The sequence below is a fragment of the Episyrphus balteatus genome, chromosome 1, assembly GCF_945859705.1.
Source record: "Episyrphus balteatus chromosome 1, idEpiBalt1.1, whole genome shotgun sequence".
In the NCBI taxonomy this organism is placed as follows: domain Eukaryota; kingdom Metazoa; phylum Arthropoda; class Insecta; order Diptera; family Syrphidae; genus Episyrphus; species Episyrphus balteatus.
The window spans coordinates 135,683,462-135,708,461 of record NC_079134.1 but is presented as its reverse complement, the minus strand read 5'-3'; the positions used below and the strand labels follow the sequence as shown (position 1 = coordinate 135,708,461).

At 28.0% G+C, this 25,000-nt stretch overlaps 1 protein-coding gene across 1 annotated transcript; it reads right to left on the bottom strand.

Annotated features, from left to right (window-relative positions):
* Positions 1–5,051: 5,051 nt before the first annotated feature.
* On the bottom strand, positions 5,052–8,306 carry LOC129905726 (longitudinals lacking protein). Its single transcript, XM_055981275.1, has 2 exons — positions 8,030–8,306; positions 5,052–7,125 (listed from the first exon to the last, which is right to left on the bottom strand). Exon 2 carries the CDS (start codon positions 7,073–7,075, stop codon positions 5,744–5,746), a length of 1,332 nt encoding a protein of 443 aa, XP_055837250.1. The 5' UTR covers positions 7,076–7,125; positions 8,030–8,306; the 3' UTR covers positions 5,052–5,743.
* Positions 8,307–25,000: the final 16,694 nt, after the last annotated feature.

Sequence of the window (25,000 nt, the reverse complement as noted above, 5' to 3'; positions counted from 1 at the left end):
TATAAACTATATATATTTATTAATGATATATAATTCATTTTGAAAAAAAGTTATGCAACAAAATATATTTTCTTTTCTATTAGTTCCTTATAACATTTGAGGTTAAGCTAAGTTTAATGGGATCTTTAAAAAAAAGGCTTGAATTTCGATTTATTGTTTTAAAAAAATCTGAGAATTCAGCAAAAAGAATTAAGTTTGGGACAAAAATGTATTAAAATAGAGAGTAGCATTTTTTTTAACTCAGAAAACCTATTTCAAGTTTTGCATCGAAATTTTTCTGGATCAAAATTTAGTTAAGTTCAAAATAAATAAAAATTTGTTAATTTTCCAAATTATTATAAGAATTTTCGTTATGACTTTCACATGCAATATTATTATTATCAGTGAAAAAATATTTTTGTCTTTTGTTCCGAAACCCACATTTTTTCTACTCAAAGTGGTGATCGTTTGACTTCAAAAATTAAAGTGTGGTTTATTGATTTTTTAAAAATTTTATTTTTTGTTTGATTGATACCATAAAATGCCTTAAATCAATTCGGAGCTTTTGAATGATATTCATACCTATTTGACTTTAAAATTTTTAGTGAATTAATCTTCGTTCCTTAATGTTCTGGCAACATCTGGGGCATGTAAAAACATTTTTGCAGGCATCCAGATATCCTTATCGTTTGGTCTTGTATTTTTTTTTAAACATAATCCAAGTATTTGGCGGCAAGCCGGTATAGAGATTTCCTACTATATTTTCAAGAGTAATAGCAAATTTTACAATAATTGTAAATTTCTTGCCTGTTAATGACCAAATGTTGAAATTCCTGGCAAGCTGACACCGGACTTGCTCCCCAGTTTACTTGATTGTACCAACAATTTATATCTTTAAGTAGTAAATGTTAAATTGCAATGCAATTTACTTGCCAGAACATGTCATGTAGTCGAATAAAGTCTTTATTTAAAGTATTATAACCTACATGAAGGTGGGAAACACAAAATTACGAGATTCACATTTTCTTTTTACTGTCAAGTCATATTCAATCAAAACTTTCAGTTTGATTTGTTTACGAATCCAAGACTCATTACTTCCTAAGAAACTATCCGATTTTTTAAATCATTTTGAATAATTTCTTCTAAAATATTTGAAGATTTCATACCTACATTAATATAAGGGTTATCTTAAAATTTGTTCAAAGACTAGGTCTTAGTTTATTTTTAGCACAGTTTAAACAATTTTTATTAGCTTTTCATACAAAAACATCTTTTAGGCCATCATAGTAATTTTTTAACCAATGGACTTTATTAAAAAAAAAGTAGTATTTGAATTCATTCAGAAGTACTAAAAAGTACTTTGTAGTGGACAGTGGCGTAGATAGCTTTTTGCTAAGGGGGGGGATAGATCTAGTTCGCAAATTTTTGTTTATGTTTTAATAATGCTTCTTTGTATTGTTTTTATTCTCTTTAAATTGGAGAAAGTTCTTTCGGTAGTTGACGTAGAAACCAGCAGTGTAGCTAATATCTTTAATAAAATATAAATACCATAACAACTTTTTTCGGTGCAGCTTTCGAGCGCTTTCAATGAGTTCATAGAGGAAGTATTTTTCTTTCAAATTTTTTTTGTAAAAATTTCATATTTTTTCCAACTTGGCACTAGAACAAAAATTGTGACCAATATTTCTATAGTAAGTTGGAATAGGTGATCCCGTACATGATCGTATTTTTTTTATTAAAAAAACAAAACCGACTTCCATGGATCAAAACTGGGTTTTATGGTTTTTCTAATAGTACTGAACAGGCACCAGCTTTTCAATACCTACAAAAAGAATTATCAAAACTGGTTCACTCGGTCCAAAGTTATGAGGTGACAAACACAAAAAAAAGTACAGACGAATTGAATAACTCCTCCTTTTTGGAAGTCGGTAAAACAGTTAGGAAATCCCGATTGTTTAAATAATATTTCCTTCTTGGATGAAAACTATAAGGAAATCTTATTGTTTTTGTTCAATTTTATGTGGTCTAGTTTTTGGTAAAACTCAACAGTTTCATTAAATTTTTTAGCTGCTTTGTCTATTTCAGACGAAGAATCCTTAGAAGGAACCGAAAACCCTTCTAGTGTGTTTTCATGGTTTGTACATTTTTCTCCAAGGCCCATTACATAGAAATCGAGAAAAAGATTGAAAACAGTAACACGAAAATATTCTTTACTGTACTTTGAACCGAAGGGTTCGAACGATTCTTTTGTCGCTTCACTATTCTCTTATGTTTAACGCATATGTCAAGGATTTCAGCTAATTTTTCCCATATACAAAAAACTTTCGAAAATGAGTCTGCCCGTTTAATTTTTAGTTGATCCCTTAAATCTTTAGCGAGCTCCATTGCTTGGACCAAGTCTAAATTCACTCTTTGAAACACCGACTTAATGGCAACGAAAGTTGGTAAACCATATTTATAACCTTTAAGCTAATCAAGAACTCGAAATCCATAGCGTTTTTTTTTTCAAAGTGCACTTCTTCAACTTATTTATTCATGACTGTTTATATCGATCCCAATGGGGGGGGATATATCCCCCTGATCCCCCCCCTATCTACGCCACTGGTAGTGGATACTGGAGCCCAAAGGAACTCGTCTTTTAACTGGAAGGAAAAAGTTATTCCAAATAAGTTTTTATTTTTGTACTTAGTGTTAGATTTTTTTCTGACGAGACTTCGAAGTGTAGGTAACGAAAATACCTACAGCTGAAGTTTTTTTTTTAAAGCACACATTAAAAAAGCAAATTTTGGGATAATTTATTGCTAGAATAATTTTACGTGAGCATCGTAATTTTTTTAAATAAATATTTCAATGCATGCATAAACTGGTATTGTACAATCAAAAGCTTAAAGAGTTGTTTTCATCGGAAATACACTTTCTTTGGCAACAAAATATTGTTTGTTTTACAAACGAAAATTTTAAAAATAAAGCCCACACACATAAGTCAAAAACTTATTCCAGTTTTTAACCCAAATTTTTATCTAGAGCGATTGAAAAATATTGACATGGAGTCAATCAATGACTTTTCCTACGGGTCCTTAGCTTTTGATCGATATTCCTGCGTCACTCAGATCTATTATGAAATTGGAAATGAATCGTATCTTCATTTTCATATCTCTCTAATTCAGTTATCAACCATTATTTTTAACATTTCGATTTAAATTTGAAGCAAACGAATGTACTGAAAGGGCTAAACGTTTTAAAACGATACGAATCGAGTTTTATAATTTAGTTCCAGGAAACAGATTATGAATCAATTTTAAATTTCTATTTTTGTTTGTTCCTTAATTACGATTTTGATGAAAGAATCAGCAACAATTAAAAATATACGTAGGTACATAGATAGCAACTCGTATTTGGAAACAATACTCAAAAGATGCTAAATAGTCTATCTAAGGAAAGGGTAAATTTTTTGTTAGTTTTTTAATTTGACAAATAAATTTTATTATATTTACATATTACAAAACGGCATGTAAAAATTTCGTAACAAAATATGAATTCAACACCAAAAAACCGTTTTCTGGACCTTCATCCATTGCAAAAAAATCTAGTTTCGTCACATGTTACCATTTTTTGTCACAAAGCGTAATTATTATAGTAATTGGGACTTTAATTTTATTTTTGCGTTAGACTCAACATTTTATTTTAGAATTTTTAGAATAAAACATCATAATGGTAATAATTTTAATTCTAACAGAAGAATATTTTCGGATGTTTCTATTGACTTTAAACTAAGTTGGTATATGTAAAGTTTCTCTCCAAAGGGTGTTTCGAACAAAAAAAAAACTGTCGGCACGGCCATATACCAAACGAATTTCATTTTCTTAACAATGTTTTCAAAAATAAATCATAACAAATGGAAGACTTTTTTCGTAAATGAAAAGGTTCAGATCGAAAGAAAGGAAGTGATTGTGAATCAAATCAATAGCCGAAAATTCGAGAAGTAAAAATAAGAAATAAAAAAAAATTATTTTATGATAATGGAGAATTAAGAGTTTTGCAAAATAATTTCTGTTGAGCTGATATTCAATTTTCAATTGACCGAACGTTAGAAGAATTTGAGATAAAAATCATATTTAAATTTTCTTGATTTTATCTATAACAAAAAAAAGACATTTTTGTAAAATAACTAAATAATATAAAAAAGAACAAATAATCTCAAACATCAAATGTACATAGTTTTATGTTTTATGTTTTTAAGTTCAAATATTGATCACAAGCCCAAACATATCCTGTGATTACCAATTTTGTTTGTAAATTTTTTCTTTATCAAAGAAAGTTGAATTAGATAAAAATAATACCTACTAGGTAACTGAAAAAGGTCAATTCAGTGGTTAAAGTGTAAATGCTTGAAATCTGTACTATGTATGTAAAATTCGTAGTTTTAAATAAATTTAAATTAAAATAAAAAATTTAATATCAAAAAGATCCCATCAAAATTTTCTTAACATGACAAACTTAAGAAACATTGTGCGAAGCGGCGCATTATTTATTTTAAATACCCTCAATAATATCTTTAACTCAATATATAAATTTACCTTTAAATTTAATTTCTTTCAACCAAACCCCTAAGATAAAATGATTTACATTTTTTGACAAGGATCAATAAAATATATATTAATAACCGTCAACTTAACTATTATCACAAAATCCATAGCAGAATCTTGAATTCCAAATACTATGAATTTTGTGATGCTGATATGAGGTTCATGATAAAAATCTGATAATTATATAAAAGTATGGCTCATAATAATGACTATGTTACAATTAACCCTATTCTTACGAGATATTTTTATGAAAATATTGTCTTAATACATAAAAAGACATTATTTTTTGTGTAGAAAAATCCCAACCTTTCAGTTCTTGATATATAAATTCATCTTGAGAAATTATGACTTAAAAATTATAATATCTAACATTATAACTCAGTCTTAAGACATTAATAGATATTTTTTTTTTTTAAGAATCAAATAAAAAAATAAAACTAAAATTAAGTTTTAGATTTAAAAATAAAAGTTTGGACAAGAGTATAATAAATTGTAAGTGTTCTTTTAAAAAATCAGTCAGCTGAAGCATTATAATAAAGAGAGATCAGGGTAAAATGGATTTTTTTTTTTAAGTTAAGGTATAAGGGAATACTTTTTTGTTTTTAAGGAATAAATAATATTTTGGAATAATTTTCTAAACATTTTTTTTTTGTTTTGATTTTATCACCAATTAGTTGCTTAAATCAAATTTATTTATTCAATTGTTTTTTTTTTTTTTTAATTTACCACGAAACATGATTTACATTTACTTAAATTTAAATTTAATACAAAAAAAAAATTAATTAATACAAAAATTATGGCGAGCATTTAGAAGATTTGGTTTGAACAATACACAATATTCAGCACATTTGGATTTTTTTTTTCATGGGTAGGTTATAAAAATAATAAAATAATATAAAAGTGTGTATATAAATTCCAAGAAAATCCTTCAGTCGGTAAATTAATTAAACAAAACAAAAAATATATATAAAATCTTACGAATACATTACATACATAGGTATATAAAATAAAAGTCCTTAAGTTTTTGTAATCTTTGCTATTTCAATTGTAGCAGTTCTTAAGATCTAAATTATAAAATAAATCTCTTTTTTTTTAATAGCTGTGTTATCTCAATACAAGCTTTTTGTTACAAACGAAGCTTTATGTAAGCTTCACAGTTACGCTCATAAAAGCTTTTTTTAAAAAGCTTTTTCAGTTTTCTCAATTTTTACCTCACGCTGCTGGGAGTATTTTGAACGTCTTTTACTTGCCAATTGTGGCAAATTCGAATGATGCTTACGCACATGAACACCTAAATTACCACGTTGTTTGGACTTGTAGGCACAATAGGGACACTGGTGAGCTGGTTCCTTGCCACCACATTCGACATTTTCATGACGACGCAGAGTTGACTTCCAGCGGTATTTCTTGCCACAATGGCGACACTGATAATTTGCCTCCTCATTCGGATTCGTGCCACCATAGTCGCTCAATGAGTATTCTAAATGTCTTAGGGCTTGCGCCTGAGCGGCCATCATTAGTTTTTGAGATTCATCAGACATGTAGTCGGTGGACAGACATGGCATTGTTGCATTGGGATGATTGTTAAAGGAAGATTTCGATCCTTCGATCAGATGGATATCATCGAAGCCAGAATAACGACCATCATCGTCATCATCATCGTCGTCATCTTCATCGAATTCCGAATTACTGTCGTTATCGTTTTCCGAGAACCGATTCTCTTTGCGATCAAAGCTATCAAAGGTTAGTGATTTGCTTTGTCCACTAATCGGCTGGACACTTCCACCAGATTGGTTATTATGAGCCAAAGGCACCAAATTCGATTGCTGTTTGAAGATATCTTGATTCCTCAATTGCTGCTGAAAATTATGATAACCATCGCGGAGTAGAGCAGCAGCTATTGCTGCAGCAGCTGGAGCAGCAGTAGCACCACCAACTATTGGCGCTTTGATTACCGAAGCTGGAATTGGAAGAATAGGCTTGATATCTGGCGGTGGCACAACCACCGATGTCGGTATAGCTGCAGGAGTATTCTCCATATTGGCTAGAGCAGCTGCGGCCGCAGCTGCAGCTGCTGCACTTGACTTATTTACCACACTTGAGTATTTGACTCTTGGATGAAATGACGAAGTGTTCTTCCTGACGGAAATGGAACTCTTGGTAGTTCCGATTTTATTGTTGGTGTTTGTCATTTCATCACCATTCGAGTTTTTTGAAGCCGTTGATGTATTTGATGTTTGAGGCTCATTGGGCATTCCCGATTGCATGCTGCCAGATTTTCCACCAGCAGCTGCATCAGCTGAGGATGGTGATTTCTGACGAAATGATTTATCAGTATTTTCAGTCTTTGGTGCTTTGGCAGCTGAGTTTGCTCGATAGAATTCATATAACATGTCAGAGACATCGGACACGGAAAAACGTTTTTTATTTCCATTGATTTGGTTAGCAGCTGACATTGCTTCCATGCCATTTATTGAGTGACGATTATTCACATTTCGATGATGTTCCATTATGGAGTTTTTTTGATCTTTTATTTGATTGATGACTTTTTTGCTAAGATCTTTATTGTTTAAAAAAAATTAAAAGAAAAATAACAAAATTAAAATTTAATCAAAAAATTAAACAATGAAAATAATAATTTTGTGATGTTTGTGAATGAAATGAGCATTTAATGTTACGAATTAAAAAAAAAAAAAAATATGTAAAAATGAAGAAAAAAATTTTTAAAAAATACTCGAAAACATGCAAATAAAATTAAAACTATGGACATACATGAATTAAATAAAAAAATAAATGAAATATTTAAAATATTTATTTAATGTGTATAAATTAATAAAAATATGAACAAAATAAATAAATAAAATAAAATTAAACTCAAATTTTAGTAAAATTGTTTTATTTGTTTTACTTGATTTTTCTGTTTTGTTCTGTGAGAATGGCTGCATTCAATACAAATTTCAATATTTTTTTTTAAACTAGATGATTTCCAATTTCTCATTGGTCAACTGTCACTTTTGACAGTTAAAGGTGACCAATTAGAAGACTAAAAATCAATTTGTATTTACAAAAGATATATTCAATTAGGTCTTGCAAAGTATACTTGTGAATACATTCAACACCTTCTTTTGGTTGCTGAATGGAGTCAAAAGTATTTTTAAGTACTTTGCAATGCAAAATCGAACACACCTAATTTATAGACATTTGTATTGAAACATAACCAATATGAATTGCAGATGATGAAGCGATTAAGTGTAGGTATTTTAAACTTCGCGCTGATGATGGTGATTGGGCGTTTTTATGATGATGCGAGCGAGCGTTTGTTTTTTGGAGCATTTTCCAGTTTTGTTGTTGTTTTTTTTTTGTTATTTTTTTTTGTGTTTTTATTTTTTTATTTTGTTAGCAAATGTGAGAAGCCCTTTTACCAATATGAATTTTGTTTTTGTTTGTTTCTTTTGGTGGGTTACCTGAAACATTTTTATTGAAAACCCAAAAGTTTGGCTGATATGCATAAAAGATCTGTTTGTTTTCAGCATTTTGTTGCTAACAAAAAAAGCGATGACTGGTCGGTCAAATAAGCAATGATGATGATGATTAGGAGCGGGACCTAAAAATAAAATAGGTTAAATAATGCCAACAAAAGTATGAAAAACAAATTAAAATAAAAAAAAAACTAGCTATGTGGATGGTTTCTAAGCTTCAAAATAAAAATGATCTGAAAATAAAACAAAACAAAAAAATATTAGTGAAAAATAAAAAGTAATGAATGAAATGAATTTTGTAGGAAAATAAACAAAAACAAATAAAAAGTAAAAATAAATAATAAATTTTATATATTCTAAAGCTAGGAGTATACGGTCAACGAAATGGGTTACTTTATTCGTTGACCGGTGTTATCCTAGCTTAACAGCTCATTTTCCAAAGTAGCTTTAAATCTACTTTTAAAAACCTATATATGTATATTATATCCTTGATTTCTAAAAACAAACAGTAGTTTGATTGGTTGCTTTGACTTATCCCAAAAACACATATTCTTTACAATCTAAGGCGGGGCTAAACTTAAAACATAAAAAGTTAAAATACTGCAGGTTATTTTTAGTAAAAGAGCTAGTAGAAGTAAAAGTCTTAGCAATTGCCATCACGGAATCCGAAAACTAATCAAGGTACTTCGGATAAGTTTATACTATCAGGAGTCGTTAGCATAGAGGTACCAAAACCCAAAGATTTTGAGGAAGAACAAGCAAAAGTAAATGCATTTTCTGGGATTCACAAAGCTTCCAAAAATATCTTAAAAAAAAAATACAAATATTTTGTCAAACGTTTTAGGCTTCAACAAACTCTTTTCCGATAAAAGAGGTTTAATGAAAAGTTAAACTTTGGCAACCGAGAGAAAATCAGAATTGAACTTCAAAATTTTTGGGAAAAAAAAACCCTTTTGACGGATAATGAAGGCAGCGCGGAGATGTTTTTATTTTTTGATGGTCCTATTGGAAACTACACTTGAATAATTAATTTACATTTAAGGCAGTGTAGCTGTTTCCTAAAATATGTTGCACATGTTTGCAATAGTTTCATGAAAATGTGTGCAATTTAATGTTGTTCATTCGTAAGATAATCTTTTAAATCTATTAGATTTGAAAAAACTTAGGATTAGTATAGATGCTAATTCGGAAAAGCTAGTATCGTACTTTTTTTTAGAAATATATTTCTATAAAGCAAATAGAGTTAGTTAGTTTATCCTTTGAGTTTATTGGTTGGATTACCAAAAACTGCGAGGTTATGATTTGAACTACAATTGTGGAAAAATTGAGGGAAGTCAAAATATATCTGAAATGTTTCCTGTAAATGCGCACTTCCAAAGCTGTTGGAAAACTTGACTTATTTATCATTTTGTAGAAAATATCCAGAAAATAAAAGAAAATATTATTTCTGCAACTATTAGCGAAAAAAGACGCAAAATTTGCGTATCACGATTAATCGTTGTTTTCAAAATTTATTTGCTCACAAAATATTGCACAATTTTTTCTTCAAAATATGGTTACCAAGCTGAGTTTCTAGAAAAAAAACAAACAAAGAATACAATTAAAAATTTTAAACCCTCCTATTAATCATTTAAAAGTTCAAATTAAATTTTATAATAAATTATTATAAATTAAAATAAAACTTTTTGAATAATTTTAATTTCGTAAATGACTTTAATACTTTTTGTTACACTTATTTTTTTTTTTGTAATTTCACTAAGGGAATATTAACAAAAAATTTATTATTTCTGCAGCTTTTAAAAACTTTAATCAATTGATTTGAAATAAAAAAAAAAGTTGGGTATTTTGCACTTCCACTGCTATTTTGCAAAGAAAATTGTTCAAAGTTTATGAAAGAAAAATTTTAACAAGTTGAAAGGTTAATCTAATTAAAATTTTACTTTGTTTAAATTTAAAAAAATACACAAGCATAAACTTTATTTAGCTTTAAACTTCACAACTTGTTTCACAATTCCATAAAATATAAATATAATTTTAAATTTTTCTTAAGACACCACAAATATATTTGAAATAAACAATAAGTTTAAAATTAAGTTTAAGCTTTTCTAAAACTTTAATGAAAACTATCCGCGCTACATTGAATCACTGCACCATATCACCGAAGCCCACACAAACAATACTAAGTTCTCATCGATAACCCACGAAAATTTACCCAAAAAAAAAAAAAACTAGCTTCGAAAGGTTCTATTTTCTTTGTTGTTGTATTAACTTGAGAATTATACTTTTTAAAATTGTGAAATGCCTATGCATTTGTTTTCCTTTAATCCTAGACAACATCTGCTTGCATCCATGCTATATTTATGGTATAAAGTGCATGAAATCCCTTTCTACACATATACAGAGGCAATTACATTTTTTTTTTAAATGTATTGTTGATTTGTTAGTTTGTGTAAGTGCATCTATTGAAAGATCATAATCCCAAATGAGAATATAAAAATAGAAAACCAACATCCTGTACCTAGTTCATGCAGTGTATGTGTGTAACGGGGACAGGCAGATTTATGCGGGTCATAAAAGATTTTTTTTTTATTATTTGTAGATTATTTTTATACATTTATTCATAGGGTAGGTTGGAACTTAAATGGCAGGTAAAAACAATACAGGCAAAAAATAAAATTGCAGGGGTAGCAACAAGTTGAATTACCTAGTATACAAAAAGTCGTATATTTTAGCTAATAATTCCCCTTTTACTGTATTTGTAAGTTTCTCAAGGCTTATTTTATTGAATTTTATAATTATAATTATTTTAACTGGAAAAATTGATGATCGGAAATAAGGCCAAAATTACAAATTGGGGAACATTTTGCTTCTATGATAGAAAATTGGCTATATTTATTTGTAAATAAGATTAAAGTTGAGGTAACAAGGATTCATGAAAAAACTAAAAAGAAAACAAGCTTCCATAAAAAACTTGAATGACTTATATGAATTTGCGATTTTATTTTTTACAAAATTTTTGAAACAGCAACATTAAGTGTTTTTTGCATAGCATTAAACAAACTTAAAAAAAAAACACACAAAGTAGCTTACGAAAATTGTATTGGATGCACTAACACATCCGAAGATTTATTGATATTTAAAGCTGACATTTTAAGAGAAAAAAATTTAATTTGTAATATTTTTTTCGACTTAATTTTATTACAACTTTTTTTTTTAAATTCATATTTTAGTTTTATATCTTCAAAATATTAAATTATTTTAAAAATTAAAAATTGAAAAATTTAATAATCTTGAGATATTGATATTTTTACAAAGTAAAACTAACCTACAGTTCATAAAAGTTTATTAACAGCAGTACTGCAAAGTACAATTTCCATTTACAGCCAAGGACTGGTCTGTTAAAAAATTTTAATTGAAAAAAAAAATGCATTTAAAATTAAAAGAAAAATATTTATTGCAACCAAATAAAAATTTGTATTAAAAAAAAAATTTATTACAACTGAAAAATATTTGCATTAAAAAAAAATATTTATTGCAACTAAAAATATTTTGCATTAAAACAAAAGATTTAGCTATTGCTACTAAAAATATTTTGCATATAAATAAATGTTATTGCAAGTTTGCTTTGAAAATAAAATTTGTATTATATTAGAAGTAAAAATATTTTGTATTACAAGTAAAAATATTTTGCATTAAAAAAAAAAATTTTATTGCTAATAAAAAATTATCTGCATTGAAAAAAAAAAAACAATGCAAATGCGTAGGTACATTAAATAAATTCTTTTTTAATAATCTTAGTATTTCTTACAATCTTGACCATACATTTGGTTCAATGTTATAGTTGACATAGCAAATAGTCAAAATTGTAAGAAATTCGACGAACATTAAAAAAAAATATTTAATGCACACATTTTGTGAATTTTGAATTGATTTTTTTTTTCAATGCAGAAAATTTTGTATTTACAATACAATTTATTTTTTAATATTTTATTTACAATAAAAATTTTATTTTCAATGCAAATATTTATAAGTTGCAATAACTTTTTTTTAATGCAAATATTTTAGCTGTTTTTTTTTTATTGCAAATATTTTTTTCAGTTTAAATAAAACATTTTTTTAATGCAAATTTTTTTCCGTTGAATTACATAAAACTTTCCATATTGTATGTATATTATGTATCCATATTTTTTTTAGAGTTCATAGGGTAAATCACTGCATGATATAACCAAAATATAGTTTCTCATTATCATTTTCGTTAACGAAAAAATGTGGCACAAGGGCAAGGTCGTCAATGCAGCTTAAATACATAAATAATAAAACTAATTTTGGAACGAAATGATCCTGTTGTAGGATGGCATCAATCGTTTATTGTCTTTTTTTTTGTTGTTTAAGGAAAAGCGGGTGTTGATTAAAGATTGATAGTTGTTGCATTTTTGTATAGAATATATCGACATAGTCAACAGATTGTTTTTAAAAAGATCAGTGTGTCAATCAAGGAATCGCAATTATTCCAGCCCTTTTTCCTTTATTTTTTGGAATTCGGAAATACACACGTACATGATCGAAAATAACTTCAACGATTTTTTTTTCTATTTCAAAGAAAGTTTATTTATGTGAACATTCTGAAAATATAAAATCTTTTGATACCTATAATGGGAAAAACCCTCGAGTTGAAATTGAAGGAAACAAAACATTTTGAACATCTTTTGTTGATTTTCTTATGTGCAAGGAATCTAACACACAAACACACTCACATAAATGTTTACAGTACACTAATGCACCACAATAAAGCATATCTTAAAAATTTTCTGATTCATCTCAAGTGTACAAGAAGTTCAGGTAGTTTTTCATTTCTTAGTTTTCCCCAGCTTACAAGAAAAAAAAAATGAAACGGACTTCGGCTTTATGGTCTTAAATTGCACTTTAGAAAAAAATAAAAAAAAAAAAAAATGGAAACATACTGTGCGTGTTTTTCTAGATATTTGATTGTTTAGTTTTATTATCAAGGATAAGGAACGAAAGAGAAAATTGAAAAAATAGCTTATAGATAGGAAATAAACAATATAAAAATACATATACAGGCTTGAGTTTACTTGTAAGTCCCATAGTCTCAGGCAGGGGTGTAGGCTTGAACGATTAGAATGATAAATGGGTTTTCACACTGACATAGTTAAAAACACAGGCAAAAAAAAAAAATATATCTAGGTTTCTGGGAAAACTTTATTTTACTTTAAGATACAGCGGGATAAAGATATTTATTTATATGTAGGTTTTGGTATTTCTTCAGCTAGGCTTGAGTGTGTGTGCAGTGTGCATATGAGTAAGGGAAAGGCATAAGCACTGAAAACAAGATAAATTTGAAAAATGAAAGTGATGTTTGCTTTTGTAAACTTCTTGAATTTTTTTTATTTATAGAAACAGACGAAAATAAAAGTTGTAAATGGTTTTTGTTTGTTAGAAGTTATGTTAGGTATTTGGTCCTGTTTTTGGTTTTTCTTGGTACAGTTTTAACAAAAGGCATGCATGCGATCTTAGTTGAAATAATATATTTGGAAGGTGCAAATTTCTCTCACCTGCAAAATTGGTTTATGGCATTGATGTGGATTTGATAAATATATAAAATACTTATAGGCAATTGTATTTAAAGAAAAAAGAGGTAGGACGAATTTGTACAACCCTTTTAGCTTATTTTATAAAAGATTGGTAACTTAACTAAACAAATTATTAAGTTTATTCAATAGCAATTAGGTACAATTCGTTTGTGGAAATATCAGTCTAACCGAACCAAGTCATACGGAAGTCAAAAATTTGTGAAAAATTCTGCAGAAAGTTAAACTCTGCTCTGGTAATAAATGAACTATGTGAGAATATTGAAAAAAAAAAATTTTGATGACTCACAAACTAAGTCGTGATATTCAGTTAAATTTGCGAATAGATTAGATACATACCTATACGATATTATCTACTTTTTGATGATTTGCTCAAAAGGAGGTAATCTGCAATTTATTAATAAGCTTATCTATACCATTTCTTTTATCAGAAAGTAGGTATAATCACACGGTGTTACAAAAATGAGGTTTTAAAATATACGCGGGCGGAGACCTATCACGTTTTGTAGAGCTAGTCGCACTGATTACGAAACGGTATTTAAAAAGTCCCTAACACCCCCAAAATCTGAAGTTAGGGGCAAAAAACAAAAATTTTCTTACAGTTTCTGATAGGAGATATATATACCTTTTCAACAATGTATAAAACATGTAACTCGATTAAACCACCTAGAATTTATAAGCTGTCAAAGTTCAAAAATTCAATTTTTTTCGTCATTTACCCAACTTCGACATCAAATTAAAGTATATATTTTTACAACAACATGCTGTTTTAAAAATATATTCTAAAATAAAATTTATTTCCAAATCAAACGAGGTATTTTTTTTTCAAAATCAATTTAAAATTGGCTTAGAAAAAAAAATTTTACGATTTCAACCCAGATACAGAAGTTCGAACTTTTAGGTATAGAACAAAAATGTTGTTTTGGCACGTAGTAGGATAACCTGGGCGCCAGGATTTGATAACGGGTTTTTGTAGAGGAGTTCATTACAAACATTTTTTTCTTTGGAAGGGGGGTTTTCCTCCCCCCGTTTAGGTGGGAGGGGCAGTTTTCTAAAAAAAAAATTATCAAAATAAAAAAAAAGTTATTAAAAAACAACGGCAACACATACAGTAATAAATTATACCATTTCCGAAAGGCAAAATTGTACATTTGATTCTTATTTTGAAATCAATGTGTTATAACCAATAGTTTTTGAAATAATCGATTTCAAAATTAAAAATAGGCGAAAAAAATTTTTTTTAACTCATAGCTAAAGTTATAACAAATTCAACGAATATTTAAAAAAAAATATTTAACGCACAGATTTTACATCGAATTTTTTTTTCAATGCAGAAAACTTTTTATTTGCAATAAAATATTTTTTAAATCAAAATATTTTTATTTGCAATAAAAATTTTATATTCAGTCTAAAATTTTTTTCAGTTGCAATAAATATTCTTTTTTAATGCAAATATTTTTTATATGCAATAAATTTTTTTTTTTTTTTGTAATGGAAAATGCACTAAAAAAAAAAGATTTTTTAAAAACCTGTCGCAGATAGGAATCTTATGCGTTATGTTGAGACTAGTTTGCCTTCCTTAGATTTCACATTTGAGGTTAATGAAAATGTCCAAAATTTTAATTGAATGTTTTAGTGTTCGTTCTTTTAAATGGGTCATAAAAAGCAGTTAGATGTGAGATAGTAATTGACCTACTTGTTTTATTACATTTTTGGTAGTTTGTATTTTATAACACTAATTTCAGTATTATTTAATTGAAATGTATGGAGTTTTTGAAAGATACCTATTTGTCTTAATTTTATGTAATTATTTTTAAGGTTTAGTTTTTGACTCTTTTTGGAATTTTTTAAAAATGAAACAGGTAAATATGAAATTCATGAATTAATTTGTTTAGCAAAAAAAAAAAAATATTAAATGTAAGTAACTTTAAACTTTTTTTTTTCTTGCTGTACTCTCGTTTACGTAAAAACCCTTGTTATGCAAACCATTTCTATAGAACAAGAGTAAACTAATACTGAATAACGCACACAATGAAACGATTACAGAATTGCCCTTGAACTTGATATTTTTTTGTTTATCTTTTTCATTCATTCCTTTCATTCATTCCTTTCATACGACATTAGACTTCTCACATTTCTATTTAAAAACGTGTTTATCACAAAAAGAAAATACATTAATTTTTTTTTTTTGTGTTTTCATCTACAAGAATGTGAAGGCAGGAACTGATTGATTTTGTATTTAGAAATAACAGCAATTATTTCTGTTTAATTTATTTTTCTGTAAACTTCATGTTTTTTTTTTTCAATAAACTGAAAACCTAGTCCATTGTTAACTACTTGGTCCTATCAGCAAAAAAAAAAACAAATTGTACTAGGCACTTGGGTATTATGTACCTTCCTTAATGTTTTCAAAAATTTCAAATTAAATTATGACCAATTAATTGGGACAATGAATGGGAATCGAATTAAGCTACAAATGGTTTCTGATGCAGGAGTAGGTCAAGTGCTGATAATTAGTATATAATTCAGCACATCAGTATTGATATAGCAAAAAATTTGTTCAATTATCTTTAGATAATTTGGAAGAACAAATAAATAGCGACGCTAGGTCACTTTGATCCCTTGCAAACATAACCGTAATTACTCAGAGATTGTGTTTTATGACACACATCTGTGAGCAATATGGCTGTAATAAAGGGATGTATCGTATCTTGCGTCGTTATCTATTTGTACACTTATTTTTAGTTTAGAATCCTAAGAAAACTAGTGATAAGATAATTTAAGTAGATGTAAATGTATTTGTAAAATAGAGATAAGATATAGTTATAGAGTAGAGTAGATTTAATTTGAATAAAAGAGAATACTTATTACCACCAGATTGATCGGTTGTGTTTTTCGTTATCCTGCAGTTGTCGGTTTTTTCATGGTGACCCCTAGTGTTGTATCGAGCACACAATATTAATAAAAAAAAAATGTTCTAAAGTGCGTGTAGTCGAAGTTTAATAAGGAACAAGTCCTTATAAGTTTGTGTTTTGTTTCTTTCTTCTCCAAGTGTTCCGCGTATAAATTAAAAATATGTCTCTTGTAAAAATCCAATATATTATCGGGCAACATATTTTAAGCTTAAAAAGGGAAATGCTTGAGGCCAGCCTTGAGGAGAGAAGGAAGCAATTAACTGAATGGAAACTACAACTGGACCACTGGGATTGGCTGTTTGAGGAAACCGACTCAGACTTACGAGCCAGTGGTAACATGCAATACCTTAGGACGAACTGCGCTGCAAAGGTAAGAAACAATATACAATCGGGTAAGAACCTTTGGAGTAAATTAAATGAGGCTTCAAAAATAAGTAAGGTGTCGAGCAAAGTGATTAGTAGGTTCAAACGAGCCATTAAAAACTTTGAGGAAGTTTTGGAGGACTTCCTAACAGGCACTGAAGGCTTAAGTTCTCTTCTTAGGGCAAGAGATTGCGCCGAACAGTTATCTGATGAATATGTGTCAGAAACTGGATCGGAGGGTGAGACAACAGAACACCTCAAATTTTTAATTAAAAAATCCGAAAGAATTCTTACTAATTCAGTTGGGGATTATTCTTCTTTTAGAAACATCCTAAGTATTTCAGATACATATCTCTCATATATGCGAGAAGAAAAAAGGAAACTAGTTCCTTTAGAGGAAATTGCACCTCAAGGGCCATTACTGAGAAACTGTACCTTTGGTAAAAGAAGCGGGAATTTTGCATTAAATTGCCCTTCTATAGAAACTTCAGACACAGCTTCAAATGAAGATTGTGAAAATACAAACTTTACGTTTGGTTCCAAAACGCAACTCTCGAATGTTCGAGAAGAATGTATGTTGTGGAAACCCCTTGTAGAGTGTTCTTCTCAAGAGTCAGTAGAAAATGATTTTGACTTGAGAAATCCTGAAAAAGCTACAGAAGAAAAGCGTTTTGTTTTCGAAACCCGCCAAACCAAGCTCTCAAATATTGCAGAAGTTCAAAGGAAAAAGGTTCCTTTGGAAGATAGCTTATCTCAAGTTTTAAAAGCCCATCAAGAAAAAAAGCCTATTTTAAAGGCATCTTTACCTTCAATCGATAATTGCGATATGGGATGTGATTCCATTCATTTCACTCATCAATGTGCCAAATTTATTAAATTGAGCTACAAGAAAAAGTTGAAGAAGTTAATCGCAAATAAACTTTGTTTTAAATGTTTGAAAGGCAAACATTTAAGCAAAAGTTGTGGCGAAGGTTCTTGTGATATTTGCAATGGCAATCACAATACTTTGCTTCATGCAGAAAAAAAGGTTCCTAGTACGGAAACTGAGATTATCCTTAGTGATTCGTCATTTGAAGCAGAGCACTTATTTTCGAGCGAAGCATGTTCTTACGAAGAACAACATGACGTGAATCTTCAAACTAATACAAAACTTGTATCTTCCAAAGCGGAGGAACATGATGTGACCCTTGATGGTCCTTTGGTGAATGAAACGCCAATTTTCAGTAATGAAGTAAACAGGATCCTTAGTGATCCAATCGAAATTAAAGTTCTACCGATTTCGAACTATGAAGATTCCGATAAGGAAGAAATTGAAAAGGTCGAAAGGGTAGATTCCCTATTGATTTGTTCTAAAACAAAACAAAGTATGATCTTTGGTAATCCAAGTGAGACTCAAGATCTACAAATTTCAGAATTAAATCTGATATATAATGAAAACGAACTTGATGGGATTGCTTACCCATCAGCAGTAGAAATAGGTTCTAGTTGCTTAAGTTCTGATGAACAAGATTTTATAGTTAATGTTCCATTGGAAAATCAAACTCTAAAATTAATAGGAACATTTATTAATTCCCTGAGTAATTGTACGATCAAGGAATTCAAGGATTCCGAGGAACAAAAAGTGAAGAAAATCGTAAGTGTTCCAATTTCAAAAGTAAATGTACGCAAGGGATTATTTAAAAATAAACACAGTAAAATGCTGAAAACAAAATATGATGTTTTTAAAGAGTATTTTTTTGATAATATTGATCAAAACCTTCAATTTTTATTTAAAATAAATTTAAAACATAAAATAAACATTGAAATCTCCAATTTTACAAGAGTTGGTGTTTTGAAATACTGCTTAAAAAGTCTTTCTTACACTAACCTTTTTTATTCGAAAATAAATGAAGATCTTCCTACGTATTCTGTCAAGATTTCTAAACAATATTTTGGTATGTCCAAGGAAATCATTATGGAATGGAAATTATTGTTGTACGATAATCGTTATTTGCTTGTTGTGATTTTAAATAAGAAATCTTTCCTTTATCTTAAAATTATAAAATGGCTTACTATACGTGGAAAATATTGTACTAATAAATCGAACAATAAAGTAGGAATACGAGTATGTCCTCAAAATAATTTTAATAATTTTATTAAAGGTGTTTTTCTAACTTTCAAAATACTTATTTTAATTTCAGGCTTCCAGAGAATGTTCATTGTTTATTTTAAATCATGTATTAATATACATTTCCACTTTTCAGGATCCCAAGCGCAGTGTAGAAGCATTGAACTTGAAACAGGAAAGTTCATAGTTACCTTGCATCCTCAAGGCAATTATTTAAATATGAACCATCACAAATCAAGATGGTTAAGTCTGATTCCAAAAGATTTAAAAGGAATCTTTAATTTTAATAAAATTAATGACACTTTGTCGTTTTATTTAAATGAAACTAATTCATTTCAAAAAATTATTTATACCTATGCCCTGGGAAAGTGGCAGGGAATCAAAGAATATCTTTGGCTAAATTGGCCTCTATCCCACACTAGACGCAAGGACAAGCAATGGGACTTCGACAAATTCAAGTACATTGCTCGTCCTTTTCCTAGGAAGGTTACAAAACAATTAGTATATCTATAACTGAAAAATATATCTCGCATTTATAAATAAATAAATAATAATAAAATAAATAAATTAACTGAACAATATAATATCCAATTAATTATAAAAAGTTGTATAGTTATTTGAAAAAGAAATTAAAATATGTCAAACAAAACATTTAAATTTGTATAACATATTATAATGTTTAAGAAAAATATCTTGTTTATGATTTCATTGATATAGTACATGTTAAGAACAATAAATTCATGTAGGTATTTCGTGTTTTTATAAAAATTTATAAGTATTTTGGTTTCCTAAGTTCATGTTCCAAACAGGTTCAAAATGTAAAAAAAAATCGGTCTAATTCATTGTAATATCTTGAATAATTGAAGAATTTATAGACTTTACCTAAAAATTGCTTGAATTTAAATATTGTAAAAATTGTAAACTGGCATTATTTATTAAGTTTTATAGTAAGAAGAAATATAATAACATTATCTTAGAATTACACCTAAATTTACCGTCGAACCGAAGGAAGCATTGGACGGACCAAAAAACAACTACTATGGACTATGGAATTGGTATAACTACAAGAGTTAAATGGTTGATTCAGTGAAATTGTATGCTGATGTGATATCACCAGTGAGTGCAGTGGAGTATTTGATAGAATCATCTAGGATTTACATACTGATAAAATTCGAATCCAGTAAAGACGAATGTTCAAGAGATGATGACCTTGGTTTGCTCCCAATTTTCCAGTAATACCACACTTGCTTAAAAGACTTAATCACCCTTGATCGATATAATGACGAGTTTAAATGGTAAATAAACGACGATGAAGAATGTTGGATATAAATATTGACAAGGGTCTTATTTATCGACTATTCAAATCCCGATCGATGTACCATTGGCAACCAGATGTTAGCACTTGCATATCCTAGCAATCGGATTGAGTTCTGAAAGAAGAAAATGGTGACACCGTTTTTAGCATATGAAGTCAAGGACTCTCGCAAAAACGGCATATGAAGACATCACGGTGCCTCCTTGAAGTAAAATTAAAATAGGATGAAACAACTCTTGAAGATACTGGTGAACAATCTCAAATCGTTGTATCCAGTTGATATATCCTGCAGAAGCACCACTTGCGGCATACAGCATCGTCATAAAAGCGAATCCTACCACAATAATTCTACCAATTTCCAACGACGACGTTTCTGAAGATCAGCATAACCCTAACACCATTAAATTGCCACATTTTCAATGATGCCAATGGCGGGAGTATGTTCAATTATCTTTAGATAATTTGGAAGAACAAATAAATAGCGACGCTAGGTCACTTTGATCCCTTGCAAACATAACCGTAATTACTCAGAGATTGTGTTTTATGACACACATCTGTGAGCAATATGGCTGTAATAAAGGGATGTATCGTATCTTGCGTCGTTATCTATTTGTACACTTATTTTTAGTTTAGAATCCTAAGAAAACTAGTGATAAGATAATTTAAGTAGATGTAAATGTATTTGTAAAATAGAGATAAGATATAGTTATAGAGTAGAGTAGATTTAATTTGAATAAAAGAGAATACTTATTACCACCAGATTGATCGGTTGTGTTTTTCGTTATCCTGCAGTTGTCGGTTTTTTCAAAATTATTGTTAATTTCCAATATCCAGATATGGGATTTGTTTGCATTGTAAACAGGCAGTGCAAATTGATACTTTTTGTGTATTAGATAGGTATTACAAAATTGAACATAGTAATGGAAGTTTTACATTGCAAATTATAAAAATTTTACTAGATTAACTAATAATAATTGTGTTTACTTAACTTATTCGTAAGTTGGCAGGTGAGAATTTTTTGAAAAACATTTTTTAAATATTACGGAAGACAATTTTTTCAAACTTAATTTCTTCTAATTCAAAATGTAAAGCCTGAACTATGTCGAAACACAAAAGCATGTAATGTAAAAAAAGTACAAAATATCAAAACTTAATTTATATTGATGTGACAATTTTGGGTCAGCAACAAAAACTCAACGATATACATTTAACTTCAATTTTGTTGGAAATTTTTTTGAAAAACTACTATTGTTATTGTGTACCTGGGGACACAGATTTCAATAAAACATTACAGAGAATTTTTTCCCATAGTAAAAACTATTTTTTTACACAGTTTTTTTGGGTTCATTTTTATCACAGTTTAAGTTTCTTCTAGGAATTTTTTTTCCACTTTAACCTGTTACCATTTATTTGGAATTCAATGGCAAAACATTTTGCATTTTTTATCCAAATGGTAGCTGTACCTATTGTTTCAAGGGTGTATGTTTTTCTTTACTTTAGAAGTGTGCTATTGTTCGTAATCACGTAGGAACGTTTTATTATGTTTTTGATAATTTGTTCACAAAATGATTAGACTTCTAAATAATGTCAATTAGTTTTATGAATAGTTTCGATTCACTGTTGTTTAATATTTCAGATATTTACTTCAGAGTTAATTTTGGTAAAAAAAAAGCTTAAGTTGATTAAAATTGAATAATTTTTGAAAAAATTAAAATAAAGAATTTATCCAAACACTTTCTGTTAATTAAGGATTTTTTTAACAAAAGACACCAAAGAACATTTTCTTTTCTACATTTGATTAATTGAAAAATAAGGGATTCATTCAAGGATTAAGAAGATTCAAATCCAACCAATATTTTTTAAGTAAAGTAAAATGCATTGTGACAGTTCATTTGAGCTTAAAAAATTGGGTGTCTTTGTTTTTCCGAAAATCAGGATAAAAAATATTTTTGAACAACAATGCAACACCCTATTGCAAAAAATGCCACATTTAAAAAATTGGGTGTAGAAGAATTAGGATCATCATAATGTAGATTTCATCAAATCTCTTCAATTTTTACTCTTTGAAGAGGGATTTCTTGAAGTAAATAACCAAATAAGCCTTTTAAAGTCTTGAATACCACGGGCTAACATATTCAAAATATTCGAAATTTTTAAATTTTTGATAAATTGAAATCAATGAAAAGCAATATTTTGGAAATATGTAACTGGGCAAATATTGCAGTAACTTTCTATAAACTTGTCTCTTTTACTGACAATTATTGTGATCGAAGAAAATTGGGGTTATTCAATCGTTAACTATGAAAGTTTACTGAACTAATTTAAAAACATACTTTCAACAAAATAAAATAATAAAATAGAAAAAACACTCACCGCAACAGAATTAACGAAGACCAAAATTTAGATTATGCTTTATCCTCTTGTATTAATTTGATATTTCTACTGCAGTAATCTGAAAAAAATAAGTGCTCAATAAGGGTAAATTAGATAATAAGTTAAGACTAACCTTTTCTTTCAGTATATTTTATGTACACATTTCATTCCTTCCTTCAAAATCTAAATACCTACATCGACGAATTATGTTTCTTCAATTCCGTTAAATAGAAACAAATGCAGTTTTTTTTAAGTTGTAAATAAATATAATTTGTATTATATACTTCATCCATAAAAACAAAATTTTCTTTTTAAATATCTTTCAACCATTTTACATTTTGTATCTAAAAATATATATTTTGTGTGTTTGAACTTAGTTAAGAAGGCAATAATGGTGTATAGTTGTTAGAATAAAATTTGAAAAAAAAAGATACTTAACGAAAAAAATTAATATTTGAATTTAATATTTGTACGTGAGTTAATTAATAAAACATAATTAATGTGATGTGTTTGATATAGAAAAAATTAACACCTAGTAAAATTAATGATTTTTTTTCGATTTTGTTTTTTTGATTTTGGAATGTTAGCGAAAAAGTGAAAAACCTAAACAATATTTTTTTTTCGTTTGATCTATCCTTAAGAATTACAATAAAAATAAAAAAATTAATAATTTTATTTGTTAAATTAACTATATGGAATGTAATATAATGACGGATAGATTTCATTATCAGCATCATCACGTTTTCTCAAAAATATATGATGAACTTTTGACATGTGTCGCTTGAGATCTTCGTTACGTCGATATTTCGATGGACAGATTTCGCAACAAAATTTTGGTGGTACATCAATGCATTCGTTGCGTATGTGCCGTTTAAGATGTGCCTTACGTAAATAACTTTTTCCACATGTAATGCAGGGATAACGAAGTTGAAGTTTCTTCATTTCATAATCTGCAAAATATTGAAAAAAGAAAAAAACAAATATTTGTATAAATAAAATAAAAATTAAATTACTTAAAATTTAAAAATAAAAATAATTTTTGTAAGTTTTATTAGAAAAAAAAAAATTAAGAAAACTAAAAGAAACTTTAAATAATACCAGAAATTATTAGATTCTATTTATTTACAAAAAAAGAAGAAAGATTGCTATAAGAAAGTAAGAAAGATAAATTGTAGTGAAATAGAAAAAGAAAAACACATTTTTTTATAGTTTTTATTTTGTTTTTATATTTATTGTGATTTGTTATAGAAGTTTAAAGATTTTTTGAAAAAAAAAAATGTCTCTCAAGATCTTCATTTTAAACGTATAATCTAAAAATGTATTAGAAAATAATTTTGAATTATTTAAATGGCAAAACTTAAGTGATAAATGTGTTAAAGCAATTTATAATAGTGCAGTTCTGATGTTTAAATTTTTGTTTTAGATAATATTTAACAATTTATAAGTATATTTATTTTATATTTATTTTTTTTAATTTCAATATTTGCGTGTATAACAGAGATCACATTTTAATTTTTGATCGAATTTTTAAAAATTCACAATTGGAATTTATGTTTTGTTCTCATTGTAAAAGCACAATTATTGAATTTTTGTTGTACAAAAATTTTTAAAATGTTTTTTATTTTATTTTATTTATATATGTATTTTTTATTGTTCCTGTAAATGCTAAAAGCTAAATATAAATCTTATAGATAAATGTATGTTTTTTTTATTGTTTAACAATTTTTTTTCAAAAGTTTTTTCTTATTATAAATTGTGTATGCTTATGTGTATTTTGTTGTATTTACTGCATAATAAAATACGAATGAATTATTTTTTGCTTGAGATGAAAAGTAAATATACTAAGAAATTTTATTATGCAAGCTAATCGCCATTTTGTCTATGAATTCTTATTGCCAACGAACGAGGTTTTTAAGATACATATAAAAAAAAAAAGAAATATAAAACTTAATTATATATCAAAAAAGTGTAATTAAAGAAAAAATTTGTTCACTCATTTTTAGTTTAAGGATAATTAAACTCAATTATTGATTAATATCAGTTTGTCATTTTGAATGAATAACGAAAATAAAAGCTTAACATAATCGCGGCGATTTTTAAAATAAAACACCTTGTGTTGATTCCAAAAGCGGGGTTATAAAAACGGGATGGTAGAAAACGGAATTTAAAAACCGGGATTTTAAAAAATCAGGATTTTAAAAAACAGTATTAAAAAAAACGGGATTTTAATGGCAGGAATTAAAAAAACAGGACTATGAAAATCGGGGTATCAAA

Bases quoted from the DNA above. Each gene is read 5' to 3' on its own strand.
- LOC129905726 (XM_055981275.1), bottom strand. From the start codon at position 7,075: ATGGAACATCATCGAAATGTGAATAATCGTCACTCAATAAATGGCATG.